The sequence below is a fragment of the Oryx dammah genome, unplaced genomic scaffold, assembly GCF_014754425.2.
Source record: "Oryx dammah isolate SB20612 unplaced genomic scaffold, SCBI_Odam_1.1 HiC_scaffold_13, whole genome shotgun sequence".
Lineage (NCBI taxonomy): Eukaryota > Metazoa > Chordata > Mammalia > Artiodactyla > Bovidae > Oryx > Oryx dammah.
In genome coordinates this window covers 10,554,518-10,579,005 of record NW_024070197.1, presented here as the reverse complement: position 1 = coordinate 10,579,005, position 24,488 = coordinate 10,554,518, and the positions used below count along the sequence as shown (strand labels likewise).

Here is a 24,488-nt window from a genome sequence, read left to right as displayed (position 1 = left end):
GGCCGGGCGACGTCCGAGCCGCCGTCGCGAGGAGGACGCTGGGAGTTGTAGTCTCCCGGTCTTGAGACTCCCTGGAAAGGGGATGAAGTGGGGCGCGCCCCCCCGCAGAGCACGCTGGGAAACAGCCCCGAGCCACTGTTGCTCTGGATTGAGGAGTGACCAGCGGGAAAACGGAAATTCGGTGGGAGTCGCCGCGCGAGGCACGGCGGGAAGAGAGGCGGGAGGCCGCGCGGGGCATCCCGGGAGCAAGGGCCGGGCCGGGCCACGGCGCGGGGCATTGTGGGAGGTGGACGCCGCTCCGGGGCGGGTAGGTGAGTGGGGAGGGGCGGGAAGGGTGCACATCTGGGGGAGGGGAGAGGCACAGCTGGGTGGGACAGCCGGGAGGGGAGGTGCCGCGGCTGGCAGGGCTGGGAGGGGTTGTGGAGCCTGGAGCCGGCTGGGAGTGGCTCCAAGAGTCGGGGAGGCGCAGCTGGACGTGGGGGAGCATCTGGGGCGATGCAGCCCGTCTAACGACGACGGGCCACGTCTAGGGCGAGGACGCGAATCTGGGGGAGGATAATAGCTGGACGTGGGAGGAGGGGGCCACAGCTGGGCCGCGCGGTGCATCTGGCGACCGCAGATGAACACTGGTGACACTTCAGAGAATTGGCCATAAGTGAATGGGGCACACAGCTGTACGTGAAGGGGCCATACTCGATGTGGGGAGGACGTCTGGATACGAGAGCATCTCTTGGAAGTAGGGGCACAGCTGCATGTGGCAACCCCTGGGGGCCCCATCTGGGAGAGGGGCAACAGCCGCCTAGTATCTGAGACACATGTGGGGAGGAGAAAGCCACAGGTGCATGAAGAATAAGACTGGGGATGAGCGATCCATGACTGGAGGTGCGGAGCACATCCGGAGATCGAGCATCTTTAGTTGGGCCGCGGCGGGGCGGGTCGCAGCTGGATGTGCGTTACAGCCCGCGTATAGGCACATGGAAGAGGGCGTTCTAGATGACCGGAGGGAGGCTCTAGAGGTTACCGCCAAGTGCAGAAGGTACATCCGGAAGGGGAGGAAATCCTACCTGGAAGTTGGGAACACATTCGGGAAGGGGTCCACGACTGAGTCTTAAGAGTCATATTTTAAGAGAGGGACCGCAACGGTACTAGGGATCACGTATGTCTATGGAGGAGGAGACCAGACTGGAGTTAAAATATCAGCCTGGCAGGTTCCAACTGTCCCAGGAATATAGCTGGGCGTAGGAGGAGGCCAAAGATGAGCTAGAGATTAACGGGTACACCCCGGTCCCCGCCCCCGCCCCCGGCCCCACCTGGAGAGAGGCGTCAGCTCTGAAGAGGCAGGCGGAGACTGGAGCCAAGCGGGAGACCTCGGAAGAGGATGGATCTGATATCCAGGTGTTCTCCCCACCCCTCCCACCCAGGCGCCCCAGGATGGAGCCTCCACCTGGCACAGCGGCGGGGCAGGAGGAGCAGGAGCTGCGGGAGAGGGCCTTCTTCTCGTGGGCCGAGTTCAGTCGCTTCTTCGACGCGTGGTGCCAGCAGCGGCTGGCACTCTTCTTCGTCAAGAGCTCCATGCACCTGGCGCGCTGCCGCTGGGCCAGCGCGCCCCCGCTCTACACGCTCATCGACGTACTCAAGTACAGCTACGTGCGGCTGGTGTGCAAGGACGTGCGCGCGCCCAGCCGGCCCGCCGTGGGGTGCGTGAGCCGGGCTGGGGGCTGACGGCGGGGTGGTGTGCGTCCCGGGGGAGGGGGAAGCAGCGAGCCCGCACCCGGGAGCCCGGGAGGGGAGAGATGGCAACTGAAACCGCTAAACCTTGAAGAGAGACTAAAAGGGTCAAGGAGGGAAGTTTCCTGAGACAGAAGCAGTTTGCTGGAGGGATGGAGAGCCACTTGCAAAGTGTGGCCTCCACTTAGAGATTTTATGAGAGACCCGTGGAGAGGCACAGAGCGAGACAGACACACACACCCAAGATATGAAAAAAGAAAATTCCAAAAACATAGAGACATGGCACCAAAAACACCAGCCAGCCAGAAAAACAGGTGAGAGCCCAGATTTAGGAAACCTAGGAAGAGGCTAGCTGCAGAGAAAGCCACAGGACAAAAATAGCAAAAAAAAAAAAAAAAAATCCGTGCATTCAGTAAATACAGGGCCAGGTCCCCTGCCAGGAGCTAGGGATATTTCACTTGGGGGGAGGTGAGGGGAGGGGGGTCAGCAAGACAGACAAACTCCCAGCCCTTCTGCTTTCAAAAGGGACAGAAGAGTGACATATGAACAAGCTCACAGATAATAGTTCCCTCTAACCGTAGTCCTTCAGAGGGCTTGAGAAATCCAAGAGGGCTAGGAGACACAACCAAGTGGCCAGGGGTATTTTAACTTACCCTAATTTTAAACCCTGCACATTCCCCATACAATGTTGGGTTTCCAGCTTCCCTTGCAACTTGGGAGGAGGCTGAGACCTTGTTCCCCTGTGGCAGGCAGTCATCCCAATCAGATGGGGCTTTAGCACTCAGGTTTGCCCCAGACCCCACCACTCTCTGCCACCACCTCCTTTGCCACTTCCTTTGTCTGTCTGGCCCCTGTCCGTGTATGAGTTGGAGACCCTTGGATGGGGAGCCAGGGACAGAGGGGTTCGCTTAAGAACACAGGCTCTGCCTGTAGGCTGCTTGAGACCGGCTCCACCGCTTCCTGGGTGGGTCTCTTTGGGCGGCGAACTTCACATCTCTGAGCCTCAGTTTTCTCATCTATGGAAAGGGCTGTTGTGAGCAGGAAGGCGGCTTTCCAGTGCCTGGAACACGGGGCAGCTCAATACATAAAAACTGTTACAGGAGTCACGTGCACAGAGCAGGAAGCTGGCAGCCTGGGGCCCACCACGGCTCCACTGCTCATCAGCCCATGACGCTGAGCTCGTGACATCCCCTTTCTGGGCCTCAGTTACCTCCCTGGGAAAATGGGAGAAGTAATATATTAATGGGCTTCCCAGCTGGCTCACTGGTAAAGAATCCACCTACAGTGCAAGAGATACAGGAGATGCTGGTTCAATCCCTGGGTCAGGAAGATCCCCTGGAGGAGAGCAGGGCAACCCACTCCAATATTCTTGCCTGGAGAATCCCATGGACAGAGGAGGAAGACAGAGGCTTCCTGGAAGAGGTGACCAGTAGGTGGTATTTTCTCTATATGTTTGTGTTATGTATGTATGTGACTTAACAAACACATGGCACATACTACATGCAGGCACCGTCCCTCTACACATTTCAGAGGGAACCGGGGGCAGGAGGGATGGGAGGGAGTGACAGGCCAGCAAGGGGCCGAGGACTGTGCCTTGGGCTGGGCCTGGTGACTGGGTGGACAGTGGGATGGTCTTGGGATGCGGAGCCTGGGACTGGAGGTGGTGATGAACTGGTGGCTGAGGACTTGGGGGCCCATCACTGCTGAGCCCCTGTATTCCCTCCAGCTGCTCAGGCAGGGCCTCTCCAGTGTCACAGTCCAGGGAACAAGGACAGAGTCTGGGGAATGAGTTCATGAGAAAGGCCAGGAGACATGGCTGGAATGGTGTCAGGCCTAGACCCGCAGGGCTGAGTCCAAGAGCTGGGACTTCATCCTAGTGCTCCCCAGGGCTGTGAGCAGGGTCAGCTCTGGGGGTAGGAAGACCCTCTGGGGCCTGACAGGGGATGGACCAGAAGTGGGAAACCAGAGGCCAGAGAGGCGGCTCGGGCTGAGCGTCCAGGGAACACACAGAAGGGCCGTCTTTCTAGCCCATCCTTTCCTGGAGGTTGCACAGTGACCCCCAAATCGCCATTGGTGTGTCTCCCCCACTTTTCCCAGCTCTCACAGCACTCCCCTCTTTAGAACAGAACTCCCAACCTTTCCCACCACACACCAGCCTTTGAAAACACAAAGATCTTGAGAGCCTGAAAGATCCAGAAGAATCGTGTGAGTGGCGTGCAGAACACAGCAGCGGTAGTTTTTTTGATGGCAAGACTTGCAGGATCTTAGTTCCCCAGCAGGGATGGCACCTGCATCCTGGGCAGCAAAAGTGCAGAGTCCCAACCACTGGACCACCAGGAAGTCCTAGGAAGGGTACTTTTAGAAGAAAAACAGATGTTTGAAAACAGCAGCTACTTTATAATTAACTGTTTATTAGATGTCAGCCCCCTTTCTCACCATATATGTTAATCGTCTCGCTGAATCCTTTCAACGACCCTGCAAGGTCAGTATTATTATTAGCCCCTATTTCCAGATGAGAAAACTGAGGTTAAAAGACTTTCCCAAAATAACACAGCTGCTAAGAGGGAAAACCAGAATTTAGACCCACACAATTTGACCACAAAACCCAGGCTTTTAATTACCATCCTATCTCCCTCTTTTTCCTCTCATCTTTCTTTCAATCATGGATCATTAATGTGAGAATTTAACACCCTAAGGATATTTTGGTCCTAGGTACCATGCATTTGTTCGTTTCATCAGGAGGGTTGTATTGGGCATCTACTATATGCAGGGTGTGTGTGTTTTAGGTGCTGTGATTTCAGTGGGGAGCATTCATTGCAGATGTGCATCAGTCAAACCATCACGCCAATATTGTGATGGAATCTGCCCAGGAATGGTCAGGGAGGGCTTCCTGGAGGAGCTGGTGCTGGCTCTTGACTTGTGAAGGATGAGTAGGAGTTATCTAGATGAAAAGAAGGGAGAAAGATGTTACATGAAGAGGGAAAGAACTTATGGTAGGTTGGTTGCAGTGGAAATGGGGGGGAGGTGGAGAATGAATGGTTTGGAGAGTTTAGAAGGCATGATAGGCAGGACTTGGTGGTGGCTGATTTTGGTGGGATGAGTAAGAAGTGGTGTACCTGGGATTCAGACAGTGGCATATAGTCATTCACTCATGTATTTACTGAGCACCTCTCAGGGGCTGGAGCTGTTCTAGGTGTTGAGGATCCAGCAGTAGACAAAACAGACTAAAATGCCTGCCCATGTGGAGTTGACAGTGAGAGGGGCTCGTGGTAATATTCCCCCAGTTAGATGGAGAGAAGGGGCATTGAGGCTGCCATGGACCATTGGGTGACATACTGGGACCCCATAGAGGGCACATGCCATTCTCTGGTACGTCCATTCTTCTGGACACATGGCTTCCCCTGGAGTTGGGGCTTGTTCTAGGGGCTGAAACACCCAGGCCCAAAGAGGTCAGACCAGAGAGAAAGCCCATGAATTTTTCTAGACAAATGTACTGGGTAGAACCCCATGAACTTGTCATTTGGTTAGATCAGAAATGGCTGCATGTTGGAAATTCTTTTGAGCTTCATCTCATACCATCCTGGCGGCTCCACTGTGCTGTGCTTAGTCACTCAGTCGTGTCTGACTCTTTGCGACCCCATGGATTGTAGCCCACTAGACTCCTCTGTCCATGGGGATTCTCCAGGCAAGAATACTGGAATGAGTTGCCGTGCCCTCCTCCAGAGGATTTTCACAACCCAGGGATCAAACCCAGGTCTCCCACATTGCAAGTGATTCTTCACCATCTGACCCACCAGGGAAGCCCCTCAGAGCGGCTTCACATTTTTCTTTTATTTAGAATGATTTGTACACTGAAGATTTTTCTAAATTTGCATTCTTTCTGTTACTTTAAGCAAAAGGTCTCAAATGCTTTTTGTGGATTTTTAAAATCTGTTAAACTCTTGGGTTTTACTTTGTGCATAGAGGGAAAAAAAGAATTGTCTCTGGTTTAACAGAGACAATTCCAAGTATTTAGACTGGAGGTTTCTCGGTTGGATCCTGAGAATGATCACCCTCCTCAAGGACTGTTTAGAAAGAATGTGGGAACCTTTAGGGGCCAGGGTGTGCTATTGGCATTTACCACCCAGAAGCCTTCTTAACTCTACCAGACCCCAGATGGTCTATGTTAGAAGGGTTGGCAGACTAGGAGCCGTGGGGCCAAATGCAACCTGCAGCTCATCCTTGTAAATAAAGTTTTATTGACACACAGACACACCCATTCAGTTACATATCATCCATGGCTGTGTCTATAGTATAGCAACAAGACCTGTAAGTTTGCTGACCCCTGCTCTATAAACGTGAAATCTACCAAAAATGCCAATCTCACCTCCCCATGGAGAAACACGGTCCCCCTTTCGGACAATAGATTTCAATTTAAACATTATCAGAGAAATATATACTCTGATTTTTTCTCTTTTTTGTACTCTGATTTTCTTTTCCCTTATTCTCTTTTTCACTGTGCTGGATGTCATTCCCTAAGTTGATGCCAGGTGATGGGCCATGCCCTGGAGTTTGAAAACTACTGTCTGAGACAAGCTTTTGCTCACACACATAGAGATGTATAAGGGAGTGTTAGCTCACATGTTGTCTGTAAGAAGGGAGAACTGGAGACAGCCTAACAGTTGGCATAGTTGTGGAGTGGAATAGTAGGCAGCAAACAATGAAACAGAAAGTCTTGGAGAGCTAACGAGTGGAAGAGCAAGCTACAAAAGGTTATATAGAGTGTGATGCTTGTATTAGTTTCTAGTTGCTGCTGTAACAAATCACCACAAACATCGTGGCTTACCACACACATCATACAGACTTGTGATCTTACACTGCTGAAGGCCAGAAGTCCAACACAGGTCTCAGTGGGCTAAAGCAAGTTGTCTGCACGGTTGTGCTTCTTCGGGAGGCTGCAGGGGAGAATCTGTTTCGTTGCCTTTTCCAGCTTCGAGAGCCCACCCCCATTCCTTGGTGTGCAGCCTCTTCCTCCATTTTCAAAGCCAACAGCATAGCATCTTTCAATCTTTCGCTGACTTTGATGCTCCTCTTTCCTTTTTCCCCTTACTTAAGGACCCTTGTGATTCCACTGGGCCCGTCTGGATAACCTAGTATCATCTCCTCACCTCAAATCCGAATTTAATCATATTTGCAAAGTCTGTTTGCCCAGTACAATAACATTTGCACAGCTCCTTCAACTAAGATGTGACTATCCTTGTGTGCATGTGTGCGTGCAAAGTTGCTTCAGTTGTATCTGACTCTCTGCGACCCTATGGACCATAGCCCACCAGGCTCCTTTGTCCATGGGATTTCCCAGGCAAGAATACTGGAGTGGGTTGCCATTGCCTTCTCCAGGGGATCTTCCCGAGCCAGGGATCAAACCCATGTGTCCTGCATTGCAGGCAGATTCTTTACCACTGAGCCAACAGGGAAGCCCATTTTATATATAGAAGTGTGTATATTTTAATCCCAAACTTCTAATTTATCCCACCCCCTTCCCCCTTTGGTAACCATAAGTTTGTTTTATATATCTTTGAGTCTGTTTTGTAAGTTTATTTGTGCCATTTTTTTCCGTTCCATGTATAAGCAGTGTCGTATATTTGTCTTTGACTTAACGTCACTTAGTATGGTAGTCTCTGCTGCTGCTGCTGCTGCTAAGTCGCTTCAGTCGTGTCCGACTCTGTGCGACTCCACAGACAGCAGCCCACCAGGCTCCCCTGTCCCTGGGATTCTCCAGGCAAGAACACTGGAGTGGGTTGCCATTTCCTTCTCCAATGCATGAAAGTGAAAAGTGGAAGTGAAGTCGCTCAGTCGTGTCCGACCCTCAGCGACCCCATGGACTGCAGCCTTCCAGGCTCCTCCGTCCATGGGATTTTCCAGGCAAGAGTACTGGAGTGGGGTGCCATTGCCTTCTCCGATGGTAGTCTCTAGGTACATTCATATTGCTGCAAATGGCATTATTTTATTTTTATGGCTGAGTAATATTCTACCGTATCTGTGTCTACATCTATATATAACACAGATATCTCACAGTGAGGTGTTGTGTTCCTTTGATACCTAATCAGTTTGAGCACCTTTTCATGTATACAAAGTTTTGAAACCTTGTAACAGCATTTCCATTGCTTATGAATACATAAAAACACATGTGGGAATGCTCAGTACCCCCTTTGGGGAGTGGCTACCTCTGGGGACAGAAGGAGGGAGGGGATTTAGTTGGGACAGAGTTCACAGAAGGCCTCAGCTTGCAATGTTGTTATTGCTAAGTCAGAAGTGGATACAGGAGTATATGAGACGCTTTATTTCTTCAAATTGATTAAGGTAAGTATGATAAACCATGCCTTCTCTTTTAGTAGAGCTGGGGGTGGTGGATACATAATTCTAGCAAACATACAGCCCTCCCCCATGTTCCAGACACTGTTTTCCAGTACTTTCCAAGTAGCAACGCTTTTAATCCTCACAACAACCCTATGAGAAATGTATGATGATTGTTACCTCCCTTTTAAGAGGAAACTGAGGCCCAGAGACCTGAAGCAACCTGCCCAAGGTCCCACAGCCAGCATATTGTTAAGGCCCTCTACTCTTCTCTATGCTCAAAACAATTCTTTTTAAAACAATTTTATTGAAAGGAAGTTGGTTAACAATGTTGTGTCCGTTCCAGGTGTGCAGCAAAGCGATTCAGTTAAGACACATGTTCTTTCTTTTAGATTCTTTTCCATTGTGGGTTATGACAGGGTATTGAGTATAGGTCCCTGCACTGTACAGTAGGTCCTTGTTGGTTATCTAGTTTATATATAGTAGTGTGTTTATTTTATGTTAGTAGTGTGCATGTTTTAATCCGGAACTCATAATGAATGGATCCCTCCCCCACCTTGAAACAATTCTTAATGTTAAAAACTAAGAATAAAGGAGAGAGAGAGAAGGCAGAAGAGGGTGGGCAGTGGCGTGATGTGACTGGCGGCCGTGATCCTTCCTTCCGCAGGCCCCCCCAGCCTGGCTGCCCGGCCTTCATCATTGTCAAGCTGAGTCCGCTGCGGGACCGCCTCGTGGTGACGGAGTGCCAGCTGACCCACTCGCACCCGGCCTGCCCGCTCGAGTTCGCCTACTACTTCCGCCCGGGCCACCTGCTGGCCAACGCCTGCCTACCTGTGCGCACCACCAACAAGATCTCCAAGCAGTTCGTGGCCCCAGCCGACGTGCGCCGCCTGCTCTCCTACTGCAAGGGCCGAGACCACGGCGTCCTGGACGCCCTGCACGTGCTCGAAGGGCTCTTCCGCACCGACCCCGAAGCCAAGGTAGGGTCTCGCGAGAGGCAGGCGGGGGGACGGGGGAGAGCCACGCGCAAATCTCACGAGTCTTTCATCTGTCCATCCATCCTCCCATTCATTCATTCTCGCCTTTCATTCATTCCTTTCCGCATTCATTCAGCACTTATGGAGGCGTGCGATGGGGGCGAGAGGCAGCTGCCAGCAAGACACACACGGTCCCTCAGAGAACTCATCCTCTAGGGCCGCCCCCTGCAGCAGAACTTTCTGCCGGGATGGGAATGCCTTGTGATCCCACCCCGCCCACTATGGTAGCCCCACAGCCACATGGGGTTGCTGGGTGCTTGTCATGTAGCCAGTCGGACTGAGGAACCCAATTTTTAAATATTACTTCGTTTTCATGAATTGAAATTTAAATAGCCACGTGTGGCGACTGGCTACTACTCCCGTGCAGTGATTGCGGGAGAAACCACAGACAGGTGTGTCCAAATGTGATATCAGGTCAACAGAGTTGGGGCTAGGTAGAAAAGTATCCAGAGTGATGGACGGTGCTATTAAAATTTTTTTTAACTGAACTACACAAATAGAAAATGTGCAAATGATAAGTATGGAATTTGATGCGTGTTCACAAAGTAAAAACACCCCGGTCAACCAGATCACATCTTAGTAGGGAGGGTACACCATGACACAATGAGAGGAATGGGGGTTGAGTGGTAGGGAAAGAATCCTAAAGGGGAATAGGGCAAGAGTGTGGACAGGGACCATTGTAAGGGTGCTATTTTACTGTGAGTGGTTAGGGAAAGCCTCTATGAGGACATGATGGTGAAGCTGAGGAGACAGACTGAAGAGAGGGGACACCCCCCCCCAATCATTTTGTCTTTGAAAGGAAGTGGATTCCAGGCAGGGGGAACAGTCATTGCAGAGGCTCTGAGGCTGGGGGGAGATCCAGGGGCTGGAAGAACGGTGAGAATACTGCTCCTCTGTGAGGAATCTTTCTGCTGGCTTGACCTGACTTCAGAGCCAGGGAGGACTTGAAGGGAAAGAAGGAAGGAAGGGAGGGAGGAAGAGGAAGGAGGAGAAAAACTTGGTTTCTCCTTTCTCCTGGCTGTGGTTTCATGCATGGAAGAGGTCCCAACTCAGGATAAAGATGAGGTGTGAACCTGTTACCAACTCCAAGCTCACTCTGCTCGCTGCACCAGAGGCCAATAAAACCAAGGGCCAAGCTGTTGAAGGAAGGAATATGACTTTATGCAGAAAGCCAGCTGACCCAGTTAATGTCTCAGAATAACCATCTTGTTGTTGCTGGGAGGAAGCCAATTCTGACTCCATGTTGGAAACTGTTTCTTTGACTTGCTTTTATTACTATAATCATACTCAATGGCTTGCCTGGAGGACCCTGCCCCTCTGCTTGACTGTAAACTAAAGTGCCTTTGTTCAACTCCTGGAGAGATAGTTTGTCCTTGCCCACCTGTGAATAGAAGAGAGTAACACACCCCTTCTGAAGGCTGGACATTCCCTTGGAGATGTTTTGCAAGACTGAAGACCCTTTCACTTTACTTCCCCATTGAATCTCCCTCTCTGTTCTGCCTTTTGACTTTAGTTCCTCATTGCCTCTTTGTTTCTGATCTATAAAACAACCTGGCGTCCAGACCCCAATAAAATGCTTATTTTGAGGTGCTAGCCTGCCATCTTCTTGGTCTACCGGCTCCCCGATTAAAGTTTCTTCCTTGCCTCAACACCTCACCTCGTCTCTTGGATTCATCGGCCTATTGTGCAGCGAGCAGAGTGAGCTTGGACTCAGTAACATTCTCAGGGCCTGGATGCCAGGTTCTTTTATGGATAGGAGATGGAGGGAGATGAGAAAACAAGTTAAAAAGACCATTTAATTCTTGAAAATACCTCCTAGAATAGCAAGTCTCAGGCAGGGGAATGTGTTAGTTTTTCTTTACAATCATTCATAGGTGGATTGGGTCAGATTATCTCCCTGTGAGCTAAACAAAGTCACTTTAGCTTAAGGGTCAGACAGAGGGGGCAGGGTTCTCTGAGGCAGGCCATCATGTATGATTATAACAACAAAAACAGCAAAAAAAAAAAAAAAAAAAGAGGGTTAAAGCCATAGAAACAGCAAGGAGTCAAAATTAACCCTTCCCAGTAACAAACCCACTCTAGAATCAAGTCCAAGCATTCTTCCCATCTCCACCTCATGCCCAGTAACAAACCCTCTTTCACACCCAACCCTCTATCCACACGTAATATTGATAATTTCACTAGCGTTTATCAGGCACTTACTATGTTCCAGGCACTACCCTAAGTGCTTTATAAATTATAATTTGTTTAAAATCTCACCAGCACACTACAAGGAAGGAGTCCACCATTCTCATTTTCATTTTGCAAATAAGGAAACTGAAGCACAGAGAGGGCAAGAAACTGGAAGTCACACAGCTACTTAGCAACAGAGCTGGACTTGAGACCCACACAGTCTGGATCCAAGGACATGCTCTTTACCACTCTGTATATTCCTCAGTTTGAAAATGAGGTTCCTGCCCCTCCTTGTCAGTTCCAGCTCTTCCCTGGAAACACCCTGTGTAGGGTCACCCCTGCAAGAAGCAGCATGTTCATATTGGAAAGATTCCAAAGTCAGTGGATCATCCTTCTAGCTCCCAGTTTGGAGGCTGTCATGAAATCCAGCCTAGACTGGGGTTGGTCCTGGGTCTGTGACTTGCCCTACCTTAATTTTTTCAATTGAAGTATAGTTGATTTACCGTGTTGTGTTTCAAGTATACAGCAAAGTGATTCTGTTATGCGTATATATACATCTATTCCTTTTCCTTATAGGTTATTACAAAATGTAGAGTTTAGTTCCCTGTGCTATACTCAACTTTGGTGCTTGTCTGTTATATATAGTAATGTGCATATGTTCCTGGAGGAGAGCATGGCAGCCCACTCCAGTATTCTCACCTGGAGAGTCCCCATGGACAGAGGGGCCTGGTGGGCTACAGTCCACGGTGTCGCAGAGTCAGACATGACTGAGCGACTACGCACAGCCCAGCACAGTGTGTATATGTTCATCCCAAACTCTTAGTTTATCCCTCCCCCTGCCTTTGCCCTTTGGTAACCATAAATCTTTTTGTTTCTAAGTCTTTGAATTTATGTCTGTTTTGTGACTAAGTTCGTTTGTATACTTTTTACAGATTCCACATATAAGCATTATCATATGATATTTGTTTTTCTCTGTCTGGCTTATTTCACTTAGGATGATAATCTCTAGGTCCATCTGCTAAGTCACTTCAGTCAGGTACGACTCTGTGCGACCCCATAGACAGCAGCCAGTCAGGCTCCTCCATCCCTGGGATTCCCCAGGCAAGAACTCTGGAGTGGGTTGCCATTTTCTTCTCCAATGCATGAAAGTGAAAAGTGAAACTGAAGTCGCTCAGTCATGTCCAACTCTTAGCGACCCCGTGGACTGCAGCCTACCAGGCTCCTCCAGCCATGGGATTTTCCAGGCAAGAGTGCTGGAGTGGGGTGCCATTGCCTTCTGCTACAATGGCGTTACTTCCTTCTTTTTCATGGCTGAGTAGTGTTCCAGTGTGTGTGTGTGTACGCCAAGTCACTTTGTCGTGTCCGACTCTTTCCCAGCCTATGGACTATGGCCCATCAGGCTCCTCTGTCCATGGGATTCTCCAGGCAAGAACACTGGAGTGGGTTGCTGTGCCCTCCCCCAGGGGATCTTCCCAACCCGGGGATTGAACCTGGGTATATTATGTCTCCTGCATTGGCAGGCAGGTTCTTTACCACCGGTGCCACCTGGGAAGCCCATTACACACACACACACACACACACACATATTCTTTGTCACACACACACACACACACGCACACATATTCTTTGTCAATTCATCTTCTGTCCATGGACATTTAGGTTGCTTCCATGTCTTGGCTCTTGTGAACAGTGCTGCTGTGAACTTAAGGGTGCATGTATCTCTTCAAATTAAGAGTTTTCTTTGGATATATACCCAGGAGTGTGATTGCAGGATTATATATCGACTTGCCTTAATACATTTGAAAGAAATGAAGAAGTTCCAGAAAACCAAGACACAGACTAGTGAAAGGGCTCTTCCTTTTAAAAAAATTTTTAAATGCTGGTGTTTTGAATATGTAGGATGGTCACATGGTCCTAGATTCAAAAGGTACGAAGGGTATGGAGTGACAAGTCCGCTTGGCATATCCTGTCCCTCGGGGCTCCTCCTCAGAGGCTGCTGGAGTATTCAGTGGCTTATCCACCATTTGTATCTTTCTGTTTTATAGCCCAACGCTGTCCAACAGAACTTTCTGTGATGCTAGAAATGATTTGTGTCTTGCTGTCCAGTAGGCTAGCTCATGTGGCTATTGAGTGCTTGAAATATGGAAATATGGCCAGTCTGACTGAGGAACTGAATTATTTTATTTTATTTGGCTGTGCTGTGCCGGATTTTTAAGTTGTGACTTGCAGGACCTTCGTTCCCCCACCAAGGAACAAACCCATGCCCCGCTGGAATGGAGGTGTGCAGTCTTAACCACGGGGCTGCCAGGGAAGTCCGTTGAATTCTTCACTGAATTACACGAATGGAAATTTCAGTAGTCCCATGTGGCTAGTGGCTTCTGTACAGAATGGCACAGCTCTCTGCACAGATAACATTTGCATGTGTTTATTTTTAATCTTCTTTCCCCGCACCCCTCCCCCAGCAAGGCAGCACATCACACCCACTTCTCTGCATCTTGCTTTGTATGCTGGGACCTGCCAGACGTTAGCATCTTTTGTTCTTCCTCTGGGGCTGCTCAAATCCCCCTGAGAAAACTCCAACCACTTGGCTGGCTGGCGGGTAAAAAAAACAAGCATGGGCTTATAGAGCCGTTTCACCGAGGGTGTCCCAGAGCCCTGTCTGAGTCTGGGGCCTGTACGCCCCCTGGTCTGTGGTTACCCTGCCTCAGCCTTCCTGCCTCCTGTTGGCTCCCAAAGCAAATCTTCTCTGTGTCCTGTTTTTTACATCAGGCTAGTCATTTGGGGGGTGATACAGTAACAGCTAGAAATTTGCTTTTATGTGGATGTACACTAAAAATGTGATATATATTCTAGCTGTACCATTTCCTGGCTGGGGAACGTCCAGTAAGTTGTGAACACAAGTTATACATAACCTCTTTAGACCTTGGTTTGTTCATCTGTAGAATGGAGATAATCAAAGATACTACTTCATAGGGTTTGGGGGCTTGGTTTAGGGTCTGGTGGCTCAGACCATAAAGAATCTGCCTGCAATGTGGGAGACCTGGGTTTGATCCCTGGATCAGGAAGATTCCTTTGGAGAAGGGAATGGCTGCCCACTCCAGTATTCTTGCCTGGAGAATCCCATGGACCGAGGAGCCTGGCGGGCTACACTCCGTGGGGTTGCAAAGAGTCGAACATGAATGAGCGACTAACACTTTCATAGGGTTTAGGGTTGTTGTTTTCTGTAGGTGTGTATGCGTGTAAGGAACAGTGCCCAGAAAGTTGGAAGCTCTATATGATTTGGCTATTTAGCTATTATTTTTATTCCTTCATTTTTTTGAGGGGGGTGGGGACAATCTGGACACTGTCCACATGTTATTCTGTTATTCTGTACATGTGAAAAAGGAGGCTGTGTGCCTGAATATAGGAAGATGTGTGGGTGGGGGTGTTAAGTGGTATGGTTTCCAATATTCACATCACATTCTGATGTGGAATCTGGTCTATGGATGTTGCATCCCAGGGCCACCGATCTGTGGTTCTGAGATGGTACACACGCTCATTCGCATCCTCCAAGCTGCTCCTCCCCCAGCCGCTCCATTCCTGCTTGTGCCCACCATTCACTGTGCACCTCACTCTGGAAACCTGGGAGGCAGGCCCAATCACTTTTGTGAAGGGTCTAGTGGTCAGAAGCATGGACCCTGGGCCCAAAGTGCCTGAGTTCAAATCCAAGCTCTGCTGCTTACTACCTGTGTGACCCCAGACAAGCAACTGAACCGCTCTGTGCCTCAGTTTCCCCATGTGAAAAATGGGATGGTAATAACAGGCCCTGTTGTTCAGGATTGTTGTGGGGGTTGAAAGAGTTAATGCCGCAGAACCGTGGAGATAGTTCTTCCCAGCACTTTGCACATGTGTGTTAAGTCGCTTCTCATGTCTGACTCTTTGCCACGCCATGGACTGGTAGCCCGCCAGGCTTCACTATCCATGGGGTTCTCCAGGCACGAATACTGGAGTGGGTTGCCATGCCCCCCTCCAGGGGATCCTCTCAGCTCAAGTATCGAACCGACGTCTCTTACGTCTCCAGCATTGGCAAGAAGGTTCTTTACCTCTAGTACCACCTGGAAAGCCCTTTGCTCTATTTGTTTTTCTCTTATTCTTTTTACAAGGAGAAAAAGATAAGAACTGACTTAATACAATGGAAACATGTAAGGTTGTTCTGGGTTTTTTTAACCCATTGTATCTATTAATATTTTCTTCTCGTTTCTGTTTTGTAACAGGAGTATAGTTGATTCGCAATGCTGTGTTACTTTCTGCTGTAGAGCAAAGTGATTCAGTTGTACATGCATATACGTTCTTTTTTACATTATTTCCACTATGGTTTGTCACAGGATTTTGAATATAGTTTCCTGTGAGATACAGTGCTGTGCTTAGTCACTCAGTCGTGTCTGACTCTTTGCAATCCCCTGGACTGTAGCCCACCAGGCTTCTCTGTCCATAGGGATTCTCCAGACAAGAATACTGGAGTCGGTTGCCATGCCCTCCTCCAGGGGATCTTCCCAACCCAGGGCTCTAACCCAGGTCTCCTGCACTGAAGAGGACTCTTTACCATCTGAGCCCCCCAGGAAGCCCGTGCTATACAGTAGGACCTTGTCATTTATCCTTTTTTTTTTCTTTTTTTGAGATTTAATTGACATATAACATTCTGTTAGTTTCAGGTATACAACATAAGGGTTTTTTTTAAAATATTTACTTATTTTTATTGACTTACTTGGCTGTGTCTGGTCTTAGCTGTGGCATGCAAGATCTTCCGTTGGGAACAATGACTCTCTAGTTGTGGCGCCCAGACTCCAGAGCATGTCGGGCTCAGAAGTTGCAGCACTGGGCTTAGTTGCTCCACAACATGTGGAATCTTAGTTCCCCAATCAGTGATCAAACCCACATCCCCTGCATTGCAAGGTGGGTTCTTAACCCCTGGACCACCAGGGAAGTCCCCATAATGGTTTTGATATTTGCATATATTGTGAAATGATCACCTCAGTAAGTCTAGTTAGCATCCGACAACTTTTATCTTTACATTGGTTTCTACACCAGCTCCATCGAATAAGACTTTCTGTGTTGATGGAAATGTCCCATCGGCCCCAACCCACAGAGTAGACATTAACCTTGAGCGGCTGTTAAGCAGTGAAATATGACCGGTGTGACTGAGCAAGTTAATTTTTACATCTTTTTAAGTCTTCATTTAAATGTAAATTGCTGCTGTATTGAACAGAGCTGTCCTAGATGGAAACATCTGCTAAGATAAATTAAATCATAAGGTAATCATAGGTATAAAAATTAATGATGGTTGAAAAACGTGATTGTGGTGCTGTAACTGATTCAGTGGTAAGCCAACTAGGCTTTTCCATAAAATGTATCAAATGCTTCTACTCCTTAAGATGCTGAATGTATAATTTTAGGGTGGGGAAGGCAATTTCTGTGTTCTTTTTGGACTCTGCTAGGACGGAGGAGCCTTGTGGCCTGCAGTCCATGGGGTCGCTGAGTCAGACACGACTGAGCGACTTCCCTTTCACTTTTCACTTTCATGCACTGGAGAAGGAAATGGCAACCCACTCCAGTGTTCTTGCCTGGAGAATCCCAGGGACGGGGGAGCCTGGTGGGCTGCCGTCTATGGGGTCGCACAGAGTCAGACACGACTGAAGTGACCTAGCACCAGCAGCAGCATGCTACTATATGGACACAGCACAGTGTGTTTAGGCATTCACTTGTTAGTGGATCTTTGAGTTGTTTTCAGTTTGAGGCTTTCAGTGGGCTGAACATTTGTGTTCTCCCAATATTCTTAAGGGCTTCCCAGGTGGTGCTAGGGGTAAAGGACCTGCCTGCCATTGTAGGAGAGATAAAAGATGTGGGTTGGATCCCTGGGTTGGGAAGATCCCCTGGAGAAGGGCATGGCAGCCCACTTTAGTATTCTTGCCTGGAGAATCCCAGGGACGGGGGAGCCTGGGGGGCTGCCGTCTATGGGGTCACACAGGGTCGGGCATGACTGAAGTGACTTAGCAGCAGCAGCAGCAGACTTTTTTTTAAATAGAATTTTGTTGTTGTTGTTATTATTTTGGTGTTTGTTTTTGTTTTTTTCTTTTACTTTGAAAGTGGAGAACTGTGCATTGCTGTTTAACCCGTTTTGAGGGATGAGGTCAGATTATGGCAGAATAGTTTGTGGAGAGATCTATGCTTAAATTATATTCCAACCCTGATTCTTCAGCTATGGGTCAGCTCTGCAGGGCCTGGCTGAAACAGCCTAGCTGCCTGCCTGGTAGAAGGGACCTAAGCTCATTGCCACTAATCTCCCTACCCCATTAAGCGACTTTCATGCAAAAATAATGAGGCCAGAGTGGCTGAGGCCAAGGCAGACAAGAGGGACAGGAGATGAGGTCCAAGGGCCCGATCATCCAGCCAGATAGCTGTGGGGTGAACTCTGGATCTGACTTGAAGTGTGATCGGAATTTCTGGGAAAGGTTTTCAAGCAGAGGAGGGGGTGATCTGATCTTGAAAATGCCCCCTGGCAGCTCTTTGGGGGAATGGGAGAGACAGGGGGCCCAGTGGAAGTGGCTACGATAATCCAGGCGGGAGATGGTGATGGTTCTGACCAGTGGCAATAAGTTGGGGAGATGGGGTCAGATCCTGGACTTATTTTGAAGGTTGCTGCTGGAATTTGGGGATGGGTCGAATTTTTAAAAATACATTTATTTGCTTGCACCAGGTCTTAGTTGCAGCATGCAGAAGAATCTTTAGTTGCAGCATGTGAACTCTTAGCTGCAGCACGTGGGATCTAGCTCCCTGACCAGGGATCGAACCCGTGCCCCCTGCATTGAGAGCGAGGAGTCTTAGCCACTGGGCACTCAGGGAAGTCCCTAAGGGATGAACTGCATCTGGGGGGTGAAGAAACAGAGGCGCTAAGAGTCAGTCTTGAGTGCTGGGGACTGAGCTATAAAGTGGATGGTGGATTCGAAACTAGGATTCAAAACCAGCATTCTCTGAACTTCCACTCCAGAGATAGTGGCAATCGCTACACACTCATGCATTCATTCACTCACTCACTAGGGGTGTGTGGAGCTGTGGCTCAGGCCAGGTGCCATTCATAGCACCAAGGGCTCCAAAAGTGAAATGAAACAGTATCCTTGTGAAACTGACATCCTAGGGAGGGCAAACAGGCAATAAGCGAAACAGCAAATAGAAATGTAACATGCTTCAGGGGTAAGTGCCATGGCCAGAAGCAGCTGGAGAGAGATGGATGTTGGCTTAGATGGGGTGTTCAGAGAAGACCTTGTGAGCGCCTGGTCTTTAAGCATGGACGATAGTTATGATAATAAGAAACACTTCAAGAGCACTTACTGGTTATTGAGTGAGTATCGTTGAATAACAGTGATATTATTTGTCAGTGCTGCATGCGTGCATGCTCAGTCATGTCCGACTCTTTGCGACCCCATGGACTACTGGCCAGCCTCCTCTGTGCATGGGATTTCCCGGGAAAGAATACTGAGTGAGTTGCCATTTCCTTCTCCAGTGGATCTTCCCGACTCAGAGACTGAACCTGGATCTTCGGCATTGGCAGGTGGATTCTTTACCACTGAGCCGCGAGGGAAAGCCGTTTGTGCCCTGCAATGTTCTAAAGACTTCCATTCATTTCATCTGCCCAATCACACTCTCATCATCATCATTTTGCAAATTATAGCGGCCAGGGAAGTGGCCAGAAGCTACACACAGCCAGGAAGTGGGGGCTCCAGGGTCTCAGTTCAGGCTATCTGGCTCCAGACGCTATGCTAAACCTGACTATCCATGCATGAAGGAATGACTCATTTCCCAGAAGGGGGAATTGGGAAACTAGGAGGTTAAGGAGGAAGCTGAGGCACAGAGAGCCTAAGTCACAAGGTTAGAAAGTGGTGGTGTGGGGACTCAGAGCCAGGCAAACTGGCTCCACAGTTTATGCCCTTGAGTTCTAGACCAGTGGCTCTCAGACTTGAGCATGCATGGGAACCCCAGATGTGTGCATGCCTGCTCAGTCGCTTCAGTCGTGTCCAACTCTTTGTGACCCCATGAACTATATAGCCCACCAGGCTCTTCTGTCCATGGGATTCTCCAGGCAAGAATACTGGAGTGGGTTGCCATGCCCTCCTCCAGGGGATCTTCCCAACCCAGGGATCAAACCCATGTGTCCTGCATTACAGGCATATTCTTATACCACTGAGCCACCAGGAAAGCCTTGGAAACCCCGGGAGAGCTTGCCAAGACAGGTTGCTGGGCCCCTCCCCCTGAACTTCTGACTCAGCAGGGCTGCAGAGGGCCTGGGAATATGCATTTCTGTCAAGTAACCAATAGGTAATGCTGATGCTGCTGGTCCAGGACTTACACTTTGAGAACCACTACCCTAGCCTGTCTTTGAGTGTAGGAAAGAATGAATACCCAGTTTCTAGTAGGGGGAACTGACATTCAGAGATGCTGTCTAGCAAAACCCACACAGCTCTTAGATGATAATGCCAGCATTGCAAATCCAGGCAATCTGGCCTGCAAGCTCAGTGTCTCAATCGTGCCCCGTTCTGTGTGACCCCATGGACTGTAGCCCGCCAGGCTCCTCTGACCATGGAATTTTCCAGGCAAGAATACTGGAGTGGTTTGCCATTTCCTACTCCAGGGGCTCTTCCCCATCCAGGGATCGAACCCCCATCTCTTGCATTTCCTGCACTGGCAGGCGGATTCTTTACCACGGCTCCACCTGGGAAGCCCCCAGACAATCTGGAGTTGGGTTTTAAACCATTCCCCTGCACTGCCTCCTGCTGGTCAAAGGGATAAACGCAGGCACTAATGAATGAGTGGTTGGATAGCGTCTCAGACTCAATGGACATGAATTAGAGCAAACTCCGGGAAGTAGTGAAGGACAGGGAAGCCTGGAGTGCTACAGTCCATGGGGTGGCAAAGAATGGGACACGACTTGGCCACTGAACAAGAACAGCAACAATGAATGAATGAATGGAGTCCCAGTTCCCGCCGAGGGGGGAATCGTGGGCAGGGCGACGACCCCTGCGCCTCTTGACAGCTCTCCCTGCCTCTCCGCCTCCGCCCGCAGGTGAAGCTGGTGTTCGTGGAGGACCAGGCAGTGGTGGAGACCGTGTTCTTCCTGACATCACGCACCCGGGCGCTGCTGCGGCGCTTTCCACGCATGCTTCTGGTGGACCGGCTGCCGGGGCTGCAGGGCGCGCTGGATCTGCTGGCGGTGCTGTGCGTGGACGGCGCGGGCCGCGCGCGTCAGGCCGCCTGCTGCGTGGCGCGCCCGGGCACGCCGAGCCTGCTGCGCTTCGCGCTGGCCTCGTTGCTGCAGAGCGCGCCCGATGTCAAGGGCCGCGTGCGCTGCCTTACTGCCGGGCCTGAGGTGGCGGCGCAGCTGCCCGCCGTGCGCCAGCTCCTGCCCGGCGCGCGCGTCCAGATCTGCAGGGCGCAGGGCCTGGAGACGCTCTTCAGCAAGGCACAGGAGCTGGGCGGCGCTGGCCGTGAGGACCCGGGCCTGTGGCCCCGCCTGTGTCGCCTGGCGGGCGCGTCGTCCCCCGCCGCCTACGCCGAGGCCCTGGCCGAGCTGCGGGCCCACGGCCCGGCCGCCTTCGTCGATTACTTTGAGCGCAACTGGGCGCCACGCCGGGACATGTGGGTGCGCTTCCGCGCCTTCGAAGCGGCCCGCGACCTGGACGCGTGCGCCTTGGTGCGCGGCCACCGCCGGCGTTTGCTGCGCCGCCTGAGCCCCTCGCGCAGCGTGGCGCAGTGCCTGCGCGATCTGGTGGCCATGCAGTGGGCCGACGCAGCTGGGGAGGCGGCGCCCGACGTCTCCGACGACGCAGGCCCTTGGCTGGAGGGGGAGCCAGGGAGGGGAGCCCAGGTGGAGAACCAGAGGTTGAAGGGCCTAGAAACCGGAGACTGGGGAGGGGCGCGGAAGGAGGGAAGTTTTTGGAGAGAAGCCCAGGTGGAGAAGGAGTGGGCCCGAGGGCTGGAGACCAGAGACCGAGGAGGGGCTCAGGTGGAAAGTGAGAAGGGGAGAGGGTTGCAAATCCGAGACTGGAGAGGGGTCCAGTTGGAAAACCAGGTGAGAGGGCTAGAGGGAAGTGTCTGGAGAGGGTCCCAGTTGGAGAAGGAGCGCTTGAGAGCTCCCGAAATCCGAGACTGGAGGGGGGGCCCGTTGGAGGGTGAGAAAGATTGGGGGCTGGAAGGTTATATCTGGAGGGGGGCCCAGGTGGAGGATCAGCGGTTGAGAGGACTGGAAGGGTATACCTGGAGGCTGGCGCAGCTGGAGGATCGAAGGATTAGGGTGCTGGAGACCGCAGACGGGAGGGGGACCCAGTTTGATTGTGAGAGGGCCAGGAGTCATGATGGGAGCTCCTGGAGGGGGCCCAAGTTGCACGATGAGCAGGTAAGTGGCCTGAAAACCAGGGATTGGAAGGGCCTGCATTTGGAAGCCGAGAAGGAGAGGGGGCTGGAGGTCAGAAACTGGAGGGGGGTCCCTGTGGAGAAGGCCCTGGAACTGGTCCCCGAGAATGGAGACCTCAGGGGGCCCCCGTGGGGAGATGGGAGGCAGAGGGGGCCAGACACTAGAGAAGGAGGAGCGAGGTTGGGTGTCAAAAGAAGAAGGGGCCTGGAGGATGTAGTTCTGATCCAGCTGGGGGACCCAAGGGGGGCAGGCCTGGAGAATGGAGACGGAGGGGGTGCCCAGGCTGGCAGCCCCAAGAGCAGAGGCGGGCAGGGCAGGGAGTGTGGGGACCCAGGAGGGGGCTGCCTAGGGCTGGGGGATGGAGTCCCGTGCAGCGCCCCAGGGGGGGCCGTGTCGGAGGGTGACCCAGAGCGGGCAGCGAGAAGGAGGAGGTACCCGGCCCCCGGGGAGAGCTCGCAGGAAGGAAGTGAAGGAGAAGGCCCAAGGGAACCAAAGAGGCCATGCTGCCCCTCTGGGAACGAGGAGGTGGACTGGGAGCCGCTGGCCAAGTTCCGAGCAGCCTGCGGGCCAGAACTGGCGGAGCTGGTGGCCGAAGAGCTGGCCTTCGCCCGGCAGCACGGGACCCGCGGCTTCCACTGGACCGGGGCTGGCTTCGCCCTGCAGGACGGCTCCTCGGACTTCTTCCTGGATGGAGCGCTGACACGCTGCTCCTGCTCTATCCACGCGGCGCGCCGCCTGCCCTGCCGCCACGTGTTCGCCGCGCGCCTCCTCACCGGGGCAGCCTTATTCCACATGGACCTGCTCAGGGATTGCTGGGGGAGGGCCCCCGAGCCCTGAGCCTGCCGGCCCCTGCCCGTGACCCTCCACGGTGGGGGCGGGAGGGCACGCTTCGATCCCAAAGATAACAGGGCTGAGGCCAAGAGGGCCACCCCATTCTGTCCCCGGCCACCTCCCGGGGTACCCAGGGGCCCCATCTTGGCAGCTGGCCTCTCTGGATCCGAGGGGGAGCCGACTGTGGTCTCTGAGGTCCCGTGGCGGATGGTGGTGGCCATGGGATTCTCCCTCAGAGAGGAAAGTTGGGGTGAGAGAGTGTAGACAGGGTCAGGTCGAGACAAGAGAAGGAAGGGGATAGAGCTGGGGGAGGGGAGGACACCAGGATGTGGGGAGAGCCTGGCAGGAGGAGGGAGAAAAGCAAAGGGGGATGAAGGAGAGGGGAGGGGAGGCAGGACAAAGGAGACATGGAGGAGAGAGGACAAGGGAAGAGGCAGAAATGACGAAGAAATGGAGACAAGCAGGAGGAGGTTGGAGAGGGGAGGGGAGGGGAGGAGGAGATGAGGATGAAGCAGAGGGAAGGGGAAAGGAGCCCGCGAAAGAAAGGAAGGGGAGAAAAGAAACGGAGGGGGTTGATTTGGGGATTTCTCTGAGGCCAGGCGTCTTGGATCGCCTTCGCCTACTGGTTGGTCATTCCCGGAAGAGACAGAATAACAGGGGGGCCCTAGGGGTCTGATGGGCTGGGCTGGGGGCTCTCCAGCGGGGGAGGGGAGCCGTCTGGACGCTGGCACTTCAAGATTGGAATAAAACAGTACTATTTTGGTTTTTGTGCTGAGTTCTTGGCTTGTTGGGGGTGGGTGGGAGGCCCAGACCCAGAGGACAGTTGAAAAGGTCCAGTGTTCCTCCATTTTTTTTCTATCAACAGGCCCTACAGGGGCTTGATGAAATGTGGGGCCCCAAAATGAATCCATCTCCATGGCAGCTCAGGCCCCATCCTCCCTTGCCTGGACAGCTTGCCAACATCTGTGGATGCTTTCCTCCAATGACTAGTCTATGCCAATGATTGGTTTAAGATGGGGCGTGTGGCCTGATCCAGGCCAGTGGGTCTGCTTAGGGCAAGAGACTTCTAAAAGTTCTCTCAGTCCTAAGGAGAAGCCCCAGAATGAGATAGTTAGGCCTAGAGCTGCTTGCTGCTGCTGCTACTGCTGATGCTGCTACTGCTGCTGCTGCTACTGCTGCTGCTAAGTCGCTTCAGTCGTGTCCGACTCTGTGCGACCCCATAGACGGCAGCCCACGAGGCTCCCCTGTCCCTGTGATTCTCCAAGCAAGAACACTAGAGTGGGTTGCCATTTCCTTTTCCAATGCATGAAAGTGAAAAGTGAAAGTGAAGTTGCTCAGTCGTGTCCAACTCTTAGCGACCCCATGGACTGCAGCCTACCAGGCTCCTCTGTCCATGGGATTTTCCAGGCAAGAGTACTGGAGTGGGTTGCTATTGCCTTCTCCCTAGATCTGCTTACAAGCCTCTTAATAAAATGTAAGAATGAAGGATATCATTGACGATGACAGAGCTAAGAGAGGAAGAAAATCTTGGGAATTCCCTGGTAGTCCAGTGGTTAGGACTCTGCACTCTCACTACCAAGGGCCCGGGTTCAATCCCTGGTCAGCGATCTAAAATCCCGTAAACTGTGTGGCCAAAAGGAAAGAAAGAAAAAAAATCCTGTATCTGGAGTCTGCCTACTGGGGAGCTTCCTAAGTAGGATAAAGATAAGTTAATACTTAATGACAGTTGGAGTTGGTTTCTGTTATTGTAGGTGATGTGGGGGATTCTCCTGCAGAATTATCCTGCAGGTGACAGGCAGAAGTAGCTCAGCACTTCTCAAACTTTATGAATGGATGAATCACCAGTCAGTCTGAAATGGGGCCCAATATTTTCTCATTGTTGTCATTTAGTCGCTAAGTCGTGTCTGACTCTTTCAACACCCCATGGACTGTAGATGGCCCGGCTC

General features: G+C 51.4%; 1 protein-coding gene across 1 annotated transcript; it reads left to right on the top strand.

Moving 5' to 3' along the window:
• The first annotated feature begins 1,426 nt into the window (after positions 1-1,426).
• Positions 1,427-23,309, top strand: ZSWIM9 (zinc finger SWIM-type containing 9). Its single transcript, XM_040252410.1, has 3 exons — positions 1,427-1,697; positions 8,729-9,041; positions 20,365-23,309. Exons 1-3 carry the CDS (start codon positions 1,432-1,434, stop codon positions 22,546-22,548), a joined length of 2,763 nt encoding a protein of 920 aa, XP_040108344.1. The 5' UTR covers positions 1,427-1,431; the 3' UTR covers positions 22,549-23,309.
• The last annotated feature ends 1,179 nt before the right edge of the window (positions 23,310-24,488 follow it).

What these genes read in the sequence shown, in the direction of transcription:
- ZSWIM9 (XM_040252410.1), top strand. Translation starts at nt 1,432, where the DNA reads ATGGAGCCTCCACCTGGCACAGCGGCGGGGCAGGAGGAGCAGGAGCTG. An exon ending in CCCAGCCGGCCCGCCGTGGG is followed by an intron (nt 1,698 to 8,728) that starts GTGCGTGAGCCG and finishes TTCCTTCCGCAG; the next exon opens with GCCCCCCCAGCCTGGCTGCC. An exon ending in GCACCGACCCCGAAGCCAAG is followed by an intron (nt 9,042 to 20,364) that starts GTAGGGTCTCGC and finishes CTCCGCCCGCAG; the next exon opens with GTGAAGCTGGTGTTCGTGGA.